The sequence below is a fragment of the Hydra vulgaris genome, chromosome 05, assembly GCF_038396675.1.
Source record: "Hydra vulgaris chromosome 05, alternate assembly HydraT2T_AEP".
Lineage (NCBI taxonomy): Eukaryota > Metazoa > Cnidaria > Hydrozoa > Anthoathecata > Hydridae > Hydra > Hydra vulgaris.
This window is the reverse complement of record NC_088924.1, coordinates 25,945,001-25,958,304: the sequence shown is the minus strand read 5'-3', so window position 1 is coordinate 25,958,304 and position 13,304 is coordinate 25,945,001. Positions and strand designations below refer to the sequence as shown.

The following is a 13,304-nucleotide window of genomic DNA, read 5'->3' as shown; positions in this document are numbered from 1 at the left end:
GCATGTACTTACAATAATTTTTAAGAATTTTACGCGAGGCGTTGCCATTAAAGGCATCATTCTGGATCTCTTTTGAAATGCCTAAAATCATTGATACTTTGGCCACTTCGTTTTCACCACCACGTTTCTCTATATGATTATAAATATGATTAACAGCTCCCTCCATTAGGTGTAACTCTGGCGGCAAAAGATAATCTGTTACTAAGTGGTCGCTTTTTTCTACGTGTATCAATGGAGGATTAGTAACATTGCAAAATTCTTTAGCATTCCGTTTTATTGCACCTGATTGAAAAATTTTGTGTACTGTTCCTCTAAAGAACCAAAAGTTCTAAGCTTCTCTTTTTTAAATGGTTGCTTTCGTTTCCATTCGCATACATGGCAAGTTTGTGTAGCCATAGCGCTTGGAAATAAACCATACATTATTTGACAAAGCTTAAGATCAGCTACAAATGAGTGTTTTTATTTTATCTAAATTTAGACAGTTCATTAATATAAAAACATTGTAGTGACTTTCAGGAACATTCGGAACTAAAGCTAGAAAAAAAGAAGCTTTTACAGAACCTTCTTTATATTTTGAATTCTGAGATTCTTCATATGTACTCATAAACATATGTACTCATAAACATATTTAGAATGAAATTATTTACCTTCAGAAAGCGTCTTCCTCCACCAATACCGAGCTTGACTGTTTGATTGCTTAAATTCCCCTCTTTAATCACAATAAGCAAATTTACAAACTTCTCAATATTGGTGCAGTTAATAATAGGGAGATTTTCCGTTACTTTTAAATTTCCTTTTTTTAATTCAAATTCTTGATAATCAATTATAAATAAATTTTCAAGTGCACTATCAATTACTGGAAGTACTTTTTGTAGGTTTGCTTGTATGCAAGTTTTCCCTTTAACTGATGTTCAATTAAAAAAAATATATATAAATTTAGGCTAACTAAATTACATAAAAAGAGTGAGAAATACTTTATTTAAAAATCGTTTTTACCTGGGTTCTTTTGCTAGCTGTATTAGTTTCTTGTTGGACAAAGTAAGTCTTGATTGAATCCTTAATAAATCAATCAAGGTAATCTAGGTTTATTTTCAAGGTGTCTAGGTTTATTTTTTAAGGGCCCTACTGATATTTGTAAAGGTTTTGCACCTGTAAAAAGTTTAATTTTTTTTGATCCTTGTTCATATGATTTTTCTGAGATGACTTAAGATGCAATTTGATCCTTAACTTTAGCTGAGGTTTAAAGTTTTTCATATATTTTTACAGCTAACGTTTTATTTCCACATTTGTGCTTCTTTCCCTTCCCAATGTTTGAAAGACAAGATTTACATATTTTTTCGTGGGGTGCACGCGACTTGGAAAATTTACTACTTCTTGTTCTTGTTCCAGTTCTTCCACGTAAATTGGTTAGTTTGCATATTTTACATTGACAACTAGTAGAATTTCTGGTTAAAGGTGTAACGACGTTTTGTATTCCAGTCTATTACTAAATCCGGTAAGTAGTTTTTTCGACGTATATTACTTCTACATTATCACTACATGCCGAGTGGATTTTTTGTATCATTGCAATCTAAATTAAAAGTGGACACTTTCTCTCTTATCGCTTGCTTATTTAACAGTCTTGATGTTTTGTTTGTGTCATGGTCACAATTTTTTTGTGGATGCGACATTTTAAGTATTTTTATTTATCTACAAAGAAAAACAAATATATATGAATATATATATATATATATATATATATATATATATATATATATATATATATAATATATATATGTATATATATATATATATATGTATATATATATATATATATACATATATATATAAAATTTTCAAGTTATTTTTTTACTTACATCCTGAATTTGGGGGATAAATTCCTAAATTGGGCCCTTTCGGCCCCTAAAACGTAAATATTTTGCTAAAAGTGACATATCAACCCAAATTCTACTCATTGCAATGAATGATGTATGACAATGGCCGGGGTCAAATCACAAAACTAAAAAGTGGTTGCAGACAGGTGTGTTTTAGATTGAGCACAAAAATTTCCATAAAACGGCGCCTTGCATTTTTAAAGATATTTTGGTTTTAGCTTTCAATAAATAAAAAAAAAAAAACAATTGCTAAACCGTTAACTTTTTTTTTTGTTCACTCTTGCCCCAGTTTACTCTATTTATCTATATATATATATGTGTGTGTGTGTGTGTGTGTGTGTGTGTGTGTGTGTGTGTGTGTGTGTGTGTGTGTGTGTGTGTGTGTGTGTGTGTGTGATTTGAGTGTAGACATCGTGTGTAAGAGTGTATCTTATATTAATAAGAAATAATGTTTATAAGATCAAAAGAAAGGTTGTTCGGGAAATAATGTTTATAAGATCAAAAGAAAGGTTGTTCAAAAAGTTTAGTATTCTTCAAAACGAATTTAAGAATAAACAAAAAATTAAAAACGGTAAACTAACTACGCATACTACGAATGCTGTTTTGAACCTATGCAATACCGAAATTCCTAATAACCAAAATGATCTTCTTAATCTTGGTCCAAACTTTGTACTTTCTTTAAAACATATCCCTTATATGGATATTATCGCCACAACAGAGTCATTTGCTTTAAAGCTAGAATATAACAACAAAATTGAAAATGCGCAGGATTTGAGAAAAATGTTTTAAAAGAACTTAAAATGGGTAAAAAAATTACTCAAAACTTAACAAGAGAGCAAAAAAAAGCTCTAAAGGAAACTAAGGAAAACAAACTTGTCGATATATATCCGTTTGATTAGGGTAATGGGTTTGTGAGAATTGAACACGAAAAAGTGTTAGAAAGAATTCGCGATCAAATTGGTCAAACAAAGGTTTTAAGTAAAGATTCTACTTCTAGTTATGCTATAAAAATTAAAACCTCTCACAACTTAATAAAAAACAAAGATTTTCAAAAACAGAATATGACAGTATATATCCAAGTGATCCAATAAAACCTCGTATGTATGGTCTAATTAAGGCTCATAAACCTGAAAAAGCTTACACTATGAGAATAGTTATATCAACTATCGGCACACCTAATTATGAAATATCTAACTACTTAGTTAAAGCAATACAACCAACCTTAAATAAAAATAAAACACGTTTGAAAAATTCTTTTGATTTTATTAACAAAGCAAACTCATGGAATGTAGACGAAAACGAAGTTCAAGTTTCATTCGATGTAATAAACCTGTATCCATCAATTCCACTTAAAGAAGCTACTTTAATTCTTATAGATCAATTAAATAAAGATGATTCATACAGATATTCTACCAAGCTGACTATATCAGAAACAAAAACACTTATAGAACTTTGTTTACATTGTTGCTACTTTTTGTGGAACAACGAGATCCATGAATTGGAGAATTCCGGTCCTATTGGTCTTTCATTCATGGTTATATTGGCAGAATCTTTTCTGCAACATCACGAAGAAAATGCCTTCAAAATTGCAAAGACATTAAATCCTCCTCTCGACTTAAAATCCTATTTAAGATACGTCGATGATAGCCATGCTAGATTTTCAAACATCCAAGAAGCAGAGAAATTGAAAATAATCTTAAATATTCAACACCCTGCAATACAATACACAATTGAAACAGAAAACAATAATAAATAACAACAAAGGTAAGTATGAGTTTAAAGTCTACTGAAAAGAAGCCATTACAAATATTCAAATAAATCCGCACTCGAATCACGACCCCAAAATTTTATGCGCAATATTCAACGGTTATATTCGCAGAGCATACTCAATATGTAGTGTTACACATTTAAAAAATGAGATAAACTTTCTTATTCAAGTTTTTAATAAAAATGGGTACACCGAAAGTCAACTAAATAGTATTGCAAATCAAATTAGGAAAAAAAGGTCCGTAAAGAACAATAGAATTCAATCCGAGGACAATGCTTTCCCAACAGTATCATTACCGTGGATACCTTCACTATTACCAAAATTAAGGAAAATATTTAGAAAAGTTGGCTATAGATTAGTTTTTAAATCAAATCTTAACATGTTCTTAACATGAACAATATTAACATGTAAAAACAAATCTAGATTGCCCCAAAATAGCTAGCCTGGTACATATTTAGTTGAATGCAATTGCTCAAAAAAATATGTAGGAGAAACAAAATTACAAATTAGAACAAGAATTCAACAACACCAAAAAATTTAAATGATGGCAAACATTATGTCAGCAATTGCAACACATAGCAAGTTTTGCTCTGAAAAAATAAATTGGGAGAAAACTAAAACTATTAAAGTTGAAACAAAAAAATTCGACCGTAAAGTACAAGAAGCACTCAAAATACAGAGGCACCAATGTTTCCAATCGAATGGCGGAATAAATCTCGATAATGGGCAATTTGTCAAAACTAAATTTTGGACTCCATTTTTTATATTCTTGCGTAACGAAAAAAGAAGCCATTCGACTGCTGACGTCAGTTAAAAACAATTTTTATTAAACTGTTTTTTAATGTTCAAAAAATTTTGTAATATTTTACGAGCTGACAATGTGGTGTCCATAATGTGGCATGGACTCAACCAATGAATGTAAAGTTTCTAGGGTGATGCTTTTCCACGCTTCATTCAAACACCTCCACAAATCTTCCAAACCAGTGGGTTTGGATACCTGCAGCTTTCGAAAGACGATCTCCCACAGATGTTCAATGGGATTGAGGTCAGGGCTCTAAGGAGGCCACTCCAAGACTCGTACACGTTTGGAGGTTAAGAAATCACATACCCACTTAGCTTTATGACAGGGTGCGTTGTCCTGCTGAAAGACAAGCTCACCTTGTCTGCCAAATAAAGCACCAGCTGAAAGGAGCATGTAATCTCTTAGGACTCCAGTGTACTGGTCCTGGTTCATTGCACCTACACAGCGGTAAAATTGACCTATCCATGAGATGCAACCCCAAACCATGATAGACCCTCCTCCGTGCTTCACAGTAGCATTAATGCAACTGCTGTGGTATCTTTCACACACTCTTCTCCTTACTAAAACTCTCTTCCCACCACTAAACACTTGAAAACTGCTCTCATCACTCCAGAGAACCTGTTTCCATTGATCAATGGTCCAGCCACGATGTATCAGTGCAAATGCTCTCCGCCTCCGGCGGTGATCACAAGTTAACAGTGGCTTCTTCGCAGCCACACAAGTGTTTAAACCAGCTTTCTGCAGTCTAGCTCTAACAGTCCTAACAGCCAGCCTGATTCTATATAGTCTATACAGCCTGGCAGCTATATCAGGGGCAGTTAACCGCCTATCCTGTCTCCCTGTATTTCCTCATCAGCCTAGTTACTGTTGACTTGCTTATTCCCATCTTCTGAGCCACTGCATCAAAAGTCGACCCATTCCTGACCTGCACAACCACCTCCAGCCGCTCCTCCGCAGTCAGCTTCTTCGCTCCAGTCCTGATAATGATTTTATAAAAATAAATCTAAAATAAAAAAATTGTTTTATAATACCAAGTAATATAAAAAACATCATTAAACAATATTTAGAATGAAAAATATACCAAATAAATGCTAAGCAAGTAAAATTTGTGACCCCCAATGCCAAGTCTTAATTGCACAATTAGGCCCATCAAATTAACCTCCATTTTCCAAAATAAAACAATAAATAATGCAACCAATGTAAAAATTACAATTAATATCTACTAAAAACCGAAAAACAAATAGAATAAAATGGACTGGTAAGTTACAAGCCCAAAATACAAATATATATATATATATATATATATATATATATATATATATATATATATATATATATATATATATATTTTTTTTTTTTTTTTTTTTTTTTTTTTTTTTTTAATATTTTGCCGTTTAAAAATATTACAATAACCAATTATATTTAACAATTTTTACATTAGTAACGACAGGACTTCTAGAAGATCATGTGGATCTTGTCATGAAGCCCTTTACAATATATGGTTAATTTTTGATAAAAATACAATGTCTTACGTGAAATAATAATACAACTTTATGCAAAAACAACTAAATAATACAACTTTATGCAAAAACATGTAAAAACCAAGATAAAATTTTAAAAAGCCAAGATTAAAAAATAAATAAAATATACAAAATAGAACAACAACGAATAAACAAACAAACAAAACAAAAAAACAATTAAAAGTAAATCAAAATATTTTCAATTAAAAATATAATTCTTTTAAGTTTTTGTTTGAATGAGGCAAAAGTCAGTTGGGTAGAAAAATCAAAATTTGGTAAGACTATTTTGTTCCAGAGATAAGGACCTCGATAAGAAACAAAAAACTGGTCTTTGCTTTTATGGCAAAAAGGGGCAATAAGATTGTTATTAATTCGAAGATCATATTTGTTTTTAGGTTTCATACAATAAAGATTTTGTAATACGTTTGGCAACAAATTTTCTCTACATTTAAACATGAAACATAAAATGTTAAAGACATTTTGTTGATATACATTTAAAATATTCATTTCTTTAAAAAGTTGTTTCGTATGAAAAAACCGATTTTTAAAATTTATTGCGCGAGCTGCGTGTTTCTGATGAAGGTAAAGAGATTTTAGTTTTGTTCTATGAGTGCTTCCCCATATAATATTCGCGTAGTTTATATGACAATGTATAAATGAATAATATAATTGTGTTAACTGGTGTTTACATAATACATTTCTTGCTTTATAGAGAATTCCAATGCATTTAGCGATTTTATTGGAGGTATTATCAATATGATTTCTCCAAGATAGATTCTCATCAATATATACTCCAAGAAACTTAGTAACTTTTTCTCTTTTTATTATTATATTATCAATTAAAAGGTCTGGCATGATATGAGGCAGTTTCTGTTTTTTTGAAGGTGGATAAAAAAGTGTCCATTTAGTTTTTTCTATATTTAGAGACAATCTATTTTGTTTAAACCAAACAGATACTTTTTTTAATTCATTTGTCATATTAGTAAAAAGCATATTAATATCTTTATGAGACAAAAACAAATTAGTGTCATCTGCAAAATTTATTGTTGTTAAGTTTGATGATTTATGAAGATCATTTATGTATATTAAAAAAATAAGTGGACCAAGTATGGATCCTTGTGGAACACCACATGTTATATTCATTAATAGATGAGATATAGAATCTTTATTGTAAACAAACTGTTTACGGTTAGTAAGATAACTTTCAAACCATAATAGGGTTTTATCTTTAATACCATATGATATTAGTTTTTTTAACAGAATTTGATGATTGATAGTATCAAATGCCTTAGACAAATCAATAAACACTCCTAGTGTAAAACAAGAGTCTTTAAAAGAGTCAGTTATATTGCGCGTTAGTTGAAGAATGGCATGCTCGGTTGAATTATTTTTTTTGAAACCAAATTGGTTTTCGTATAGAATTTTATTTTCAACAAGATATGAGTAGATTCGGTTGTACATTATTCTTTCTAAAATTTTTGAAAAAACTGGAAGAACTGAAATAGGGCGATAATTTGTTATATTTGTACGATCCCCTGTCTTAAAGATTGGAGTTACTTTTGCTATTTTTAGTTTATCTGGAAAAGACCCTTGTGCAATGGATGCTCTGAAGATTTTATAAAGAATATCTTTTATAACATCGTAGGAATCAATCACAATATTTGTGTTAATATCATCATACCCAGTAGCTTTATTTCGTTTTAATGACTTAAAAGCAACCTCAAATTCATTAAAAGTTAACTCAGTATAATTTAGATTAGAGCTTGTTGATGTTTCGAACTCATCAACAGATTTATCTTTAATGAATGAAATACTATCGCTTAATTTTGTACCGATAGTGGTGAAAAGCTTATTAAATTCAAATGCAATATCATTTGAGTCATTTATTAATTTGTTATCAATTTGTATAAAATTTGGAAGTAAATTTTTATTTGGTTTAAGTTTTCCAGACACCTCCTTCATGATTTGCCAGACGCGTTTTGAGTGGTGCTTATATTTATTAAGCAAGTTTGAATAGTAGTTTTTTTTTGCACTTTTGCGAAGCTTTTCAAATAAGTTTGTATAAGTTTTATAATTTTGTTTATGTTTTTCAGATTTTGATTTTAGGTATTTTATGTAAAGCTTCTGCTTAATTTTTGACGATTTTCTGAGACCTTTAGTAATCCAAGGAGATGATATTTCTTTATCGCTTAAAACTATTTCAATTAAAGGAAAATTGGAATCATACACTTGGTGAAAAGTTTTGAAAAAATTGTCGTAGATTATGTTGATATTATCATTAAAGTTAATATAACCCCAATCTACAAGTGATAATTGTTCTCTGAAAGAATTTAAATTATTATTATTGATAAGCCGTTTTTTTATAAAAACTTTTCCCTGCTTTTCTTTTTTTAAATTAACACATATAGAAAAAAAAATCGGGAAGTGATCGGAAACATCGGTTTTTATAATTCCTTTTTTTAGCGACTTATTAAAAAAATCGGTTGTTAAAATGTTATCAATTAATGATGATGAATGACTTGTGATTCTAGTCGGGCGATTAATTAAAGGTATTGTTCCAGTTTCAAATAAACCATTAAAAAAATTTTTCGAACTTTGATTTTCATAATAATCAAAGGAGTTTATGTTGAAATCCCCTATACAGTAATTTTTTTTCTTTTCAAGATCAGTTTGCTTTATTATGTTTTTTAGTAAAAATTTGCCAAAGTTTTCAATTCTTCCAGCTGGTGGCCTGTAACAACAGCTTATTAGTATATTTTTTGAACGCTTATTGATAAGTTCTATTGTTAAAATCTCTTTGTTTTCGTCAGAAACGCACATTTCGCTTCGAACTTTATACAGAAGGTTATTTTTAACAAAAAATAAAACTCCTCCTCCTCGCTTATTAGTACTTCGTTCTAAAATTACTGGATCAAAACCTGGGAGATGGAGATTTGAATTATTTTTAAAATATATATATATGTATATATGTATATAGGGGAGAGTAGGGTATTGGCGATCACCTTAGGGGGAATGGGAATTAAAGACACCAATTATACAAAATTGATCATATTTATTGCTTATTAATTCATTTAACTATTCAGTCACAAACCCTCAATAGCAATTTTTAAAAATCTTATTATAAAATAAAAAATTATGGCAAAAATAAAACCATTGGTGTTCGGAATTACCCTACCTACGTGGGGAAAACACATCGGGGGGCAGTCACAAATACTGTTTTGTAATAACGAATAAAATGCTAATTGTAATAACTTCTAAAAATTATATTATGCAACAACAACAAAAAAATTAGTGGTATTATTTCCATAGAAGCTACAACAGAGTGTTAATCAAGAAAAAAGTTGCATAAAATTATCAGAAAAAGTTAAAATCAAGTTATAGTAAACAACATCCATAGCTTCATTACACTACTGCACGTCTGGAACTTAGCATAGGATCTCCCTTCTCAGCAGGTAAAAAGAAGTTTTCAAATTTGTTTTTCTACAATGCTGTTTTGACCATGTTCGGAGTTACCCCGCGTTCGCCATTACCCCACTCTCCCCTATATACAAAAAAAAAATTGGTAAATATTGTACTTTATTTTCAAACAGAGCTACAGAGTAGGCTTACAATTACACACAGAAAATCAAATTATTCATAAAATATATATAAGTATTTGGTTTTTTTATATATCTACTTTTCTTGCTTTTGCCGCGGCAAATTTAGAAATCAATTCTGCATAATTTAATTCTTTTACAAAATCATGTTCAATGCATATAATGCTTAATGCATTTAATCAATCTTGGTTCATAGAACGTTTTTGATTTTTAACAAGCGCTAACTTTGAAAATGATCTTTCACGTTTGCAGACACCACACGCTATTGTTAAATGTATCCTGAAAGCAATTGCCACGTTTGGATAACATTTTTTAGAATATCTTTAAAAATTTTTAAAATGTTTACTTCTGCATTCGGTTTGTTCTGACCAATCTGAATGTTTACGTGGTCATGGAAGTGAATCAGTTCATTTTCAAAAAAAAATAGCATCTATAATTCTTTGCAAAACTTTTTTCCAATAGTCACATTGAGATTCATATAACTTACAAAAATTTAAACCTTGCATTTTTGATCGAGTTTGATAGACCAACTCTTAAAGGAACGAGAATGTAAATGACAATTTTCATGTGATTTTCTGTCGAATTTTAAAATTGTCGAATTTATTTTTCAGCATTGTAGAAAAATAAATTCGACAATTTCTTTTTACCTGCTTAGAAGGGATCCTATGCTCAGTTCCAGACGTACAGTAGTGTAATAAAGCTGCGAATGTTGTTTACTATAATTTGATTTTAACTTTTTCTGATAATTTTATGCAACTTATTTCTTGAGTGATGCCGCATTTTTTCAATCATTAAATCCCGTTATTAACATTTCAGTTGATGTAGGAGAAAATAATTTGCAAAGGCCACAATACAACATTTTGGTCTTTGAAGAAAAAATTAGCCAAGTACAATCTACTTATTTGCCATTTATCATTTTACGTTTAAACATTGATTTTGAAAGAAAACGCTGTTTATTTCCGATTACCTGCTTAGTAGAATTTATAAATTCTGCATTGTCAAATTCCAAATTTTGTAGGATATATTCTTTTTCGACAAAATAAGATATTAGTTCTTCAGAGAATTTCCAATGGGCAGGATCATTAATAAAAGTGACATAGGTAAAATTACAACTAGATTAAATAGGAATTGCAATAGACACTTCCTCCAATGCATTAAAATTCCCTTCGTTCATTAGCATTACATTTGCATTTGTTGCCTCATGCATATCAGTATCATTACCACAACAATTTATTTCTGGTAACGTTGAAGATGTTGATGTTGATGTCGATGGTTTGTCAATAAATCCTAGCAATGACATTTGTCCTTTTGCATCTTCCTTCATATAATTTTCATGTAATTTTCTTTTTTCAGCTCCGCTTAAATATTGCCTTTTCGTGGTGCTCAAATCCATTTAACTAAATAATTAAATTTTGTTTTTTATTTAAATTAAACACTAGTTTTCCTTACCTGTTTTTCTTTTTATTATTAAAATTTAAATTATAACTTATTGGTTAAGTAAACAAAGTAGACAAACAAAACGATTTGATTTATCTTAATACTTATAATACAGTTAACGTTGAATAGTGCGCATAGTTATGCACGCTTTCGTTAGTTACGACGATTTTTCTCAACTACTATTGGCTACTATAGGGTGTTAAAAAAGTTTGATTTTTCTTCTTCTTAGAAACAATGCATTATTGCCGCTGCTCAACGAGTGAGAAATTCCACCCGTTTCGCATAACGATTTGAAAATGCAAGTTTTATATTAATGTGTTCTAACAATTACAATTTTTAGTAGTATTTGTTTTTAAAATAAAACTTTACACTCGTTTGTTTCAAAATAAAATTTTAAATAATTACTCATTTCTTGAGTGAATAAATACAAAAAAAGAAAATATTTTTTAAATAAAAATATAACATTTACAAAAAATTTTTTTTAATATTTTTTATTTTTGTGGCCCCTATGCACGTGCCTAGTGGGTAATCCGCCACTGTACATATATATATATATATATATATATATATATATATATATATATATATATATATATATATATATATATATATATATATATATATATATATACCTATATATATATACATATATATATATATATATATATATATATATATATATATATATATATATATGTATATATATATATGTATATATATATATATGCATATATATATATGTATATATATATGTATATATATATATATATAAATATATATATATATATATATACCTATATATATATATACATATATATATATATATATATATATATATATATATATATATATATATATATATATGTATATATATATGCATATATATATATGTATATATATATATATATATATATATATATATATATATATATATATACATATATACAGGCATATATATATATATATATATATATATACATATATATATATATATACATATATATATATATATATATATATATATATATATATATATATATATATATATATATATATATATATATATATATATAGATAAATGTTGTATATTGCTGGAAATACAACTCTTGTCTGTTTAAGAGTGATCAATATCTTTTTGAAAAAAATAGATCAAATAATATTATTAAAATATTTTAAAAGAGAAAATACAACTTTATAATGGAACTTGAAGTTTCATGCCATTCGGCAATCATCAGCCATATTATTCAAATATAAAATAAAAACCGTTATAAAAAATACAAATTTAGCGTTGCAACGGCAATTACTTACATTTGATCTTAATAACTGCACTTTTCAACCTTACCATAAACCTGATAGTACGCTAAATTATATCCATGCTAGTTTCAACCATCCACCAAGCATTTTAAAACAATTACCAACCTCAATTGAACATAGATTATCTTCCAATTTTTCAAACGAAAAAATTTTCCAAAAGTCTGCTCCTATTTATAAAGACGCATTAGAAAAGTCTGGATTTCACACCAATCTCCAATATCATTCGAATCTAAATCCTTCTAATACTAATAAACGAAAAAGAAATATAATATGGTTTAATCCTCCTTTCAGTAAAAATGTGGTAACAAAAATTGGACGCCTTTTCTTAAACTTAATTGACTTACATTTTCCATTACATCATAAGCTCCACAAAATTTTCAACAGAAACACAATAAAAGTTAGTTACAGCTGCATGCCAAATATTCGATCAATTATTAATTCACACAACCAGCAAATTTTGCACAACAAACTCACCACTAATGATATAAATTGCAACTGCATTAAGAAAACTGCATGCCCTTTAAATAACGAATGTCTATCAAAAAACGTTGTATATAAAGCCACTTTATCATCACCTAATCCCAGTCTTACGGAAAAATCTTACATCGGTATCAGTGAAAACTCATTCAAGCTCAGATTTGCAAACCACCTTAAATCACTTAATGCAACAAGGTATAGAAATGATACAGAACTTTCCAAAGAAATCTGGAAATGCAAAGACGCAGGTAACATGCCTATAATTAAGTGGAACATAATTAAACGATGCCAATCTTATAATCCAGCTACAAAAAAGTGTAACCTTTGCATCAGTGAAAAATATTTTATTATGAATTTTGATAGTGGTTTACTACTTAATAAAAAAAGTGAATTGGTTTCTGCTTGTAGGCATAGGAAAAAATATTTACTTTTTAACTTTGATTCCGGCGATTAGCAAATATCGGATCACGTACACTTGACGTCAGATGCCGTTGCAACGCTAAATTTGTATTTTTT

At 28.9% G+C, this 13,304-nt stretch overlaps 1 protein-coding gene across 1 annotated transcript; it reads right to left on the bottom strand.

Moving 5' to 3' along the window:
• Positions 1–4,696: 4,696 nt before the first annotated feature.
• LOC136080294 (uncharacterized) lies at positions 4,697–8,784 on the bottom strand. The gene is made up of 4 exons (XM_065796913.1): positions 7,200–8,784; positions 6,661–6,920; positions 5,370–5,421; positions 4,697–5,283 (listed from the first exon to the last, which is right to left on the bottom strand). Exons 1-4 carry the CDS (start codon positions 8,782–8,784, stop codon positions 4,697–4,699), a joined length of 2,484 nt encoding a protein of 827 aa, XP_065652985.1.
• Positions 8,785–13,304: the final 4,520 nt, after the last annotated feature.

Bases quoted from the DNA above. Each gene is read 5' to 3' on its own strand.
- LOC136080294 (XM_065796913.1), bottom strand. From the start codon at position 8,784: ATGTGCGTTTCTGACGAAAACAAAGAGATTTTAACAATAGAACTTATC. The intron at 6,921-7,199 runs GTATTAAAGATA...AATTAAAAAAAG, and splicing joins AAAAAAACTAATATCATATG to TATCTGTTTGGTTTAAACAA. The intron at 5,422-6,660 runs GTATTATGTAAA...AATCATTATCAG, and splicing joins TTCTCTATAAAGCAAGAAAT to GACTGGAGCGAAGAAGCTGA.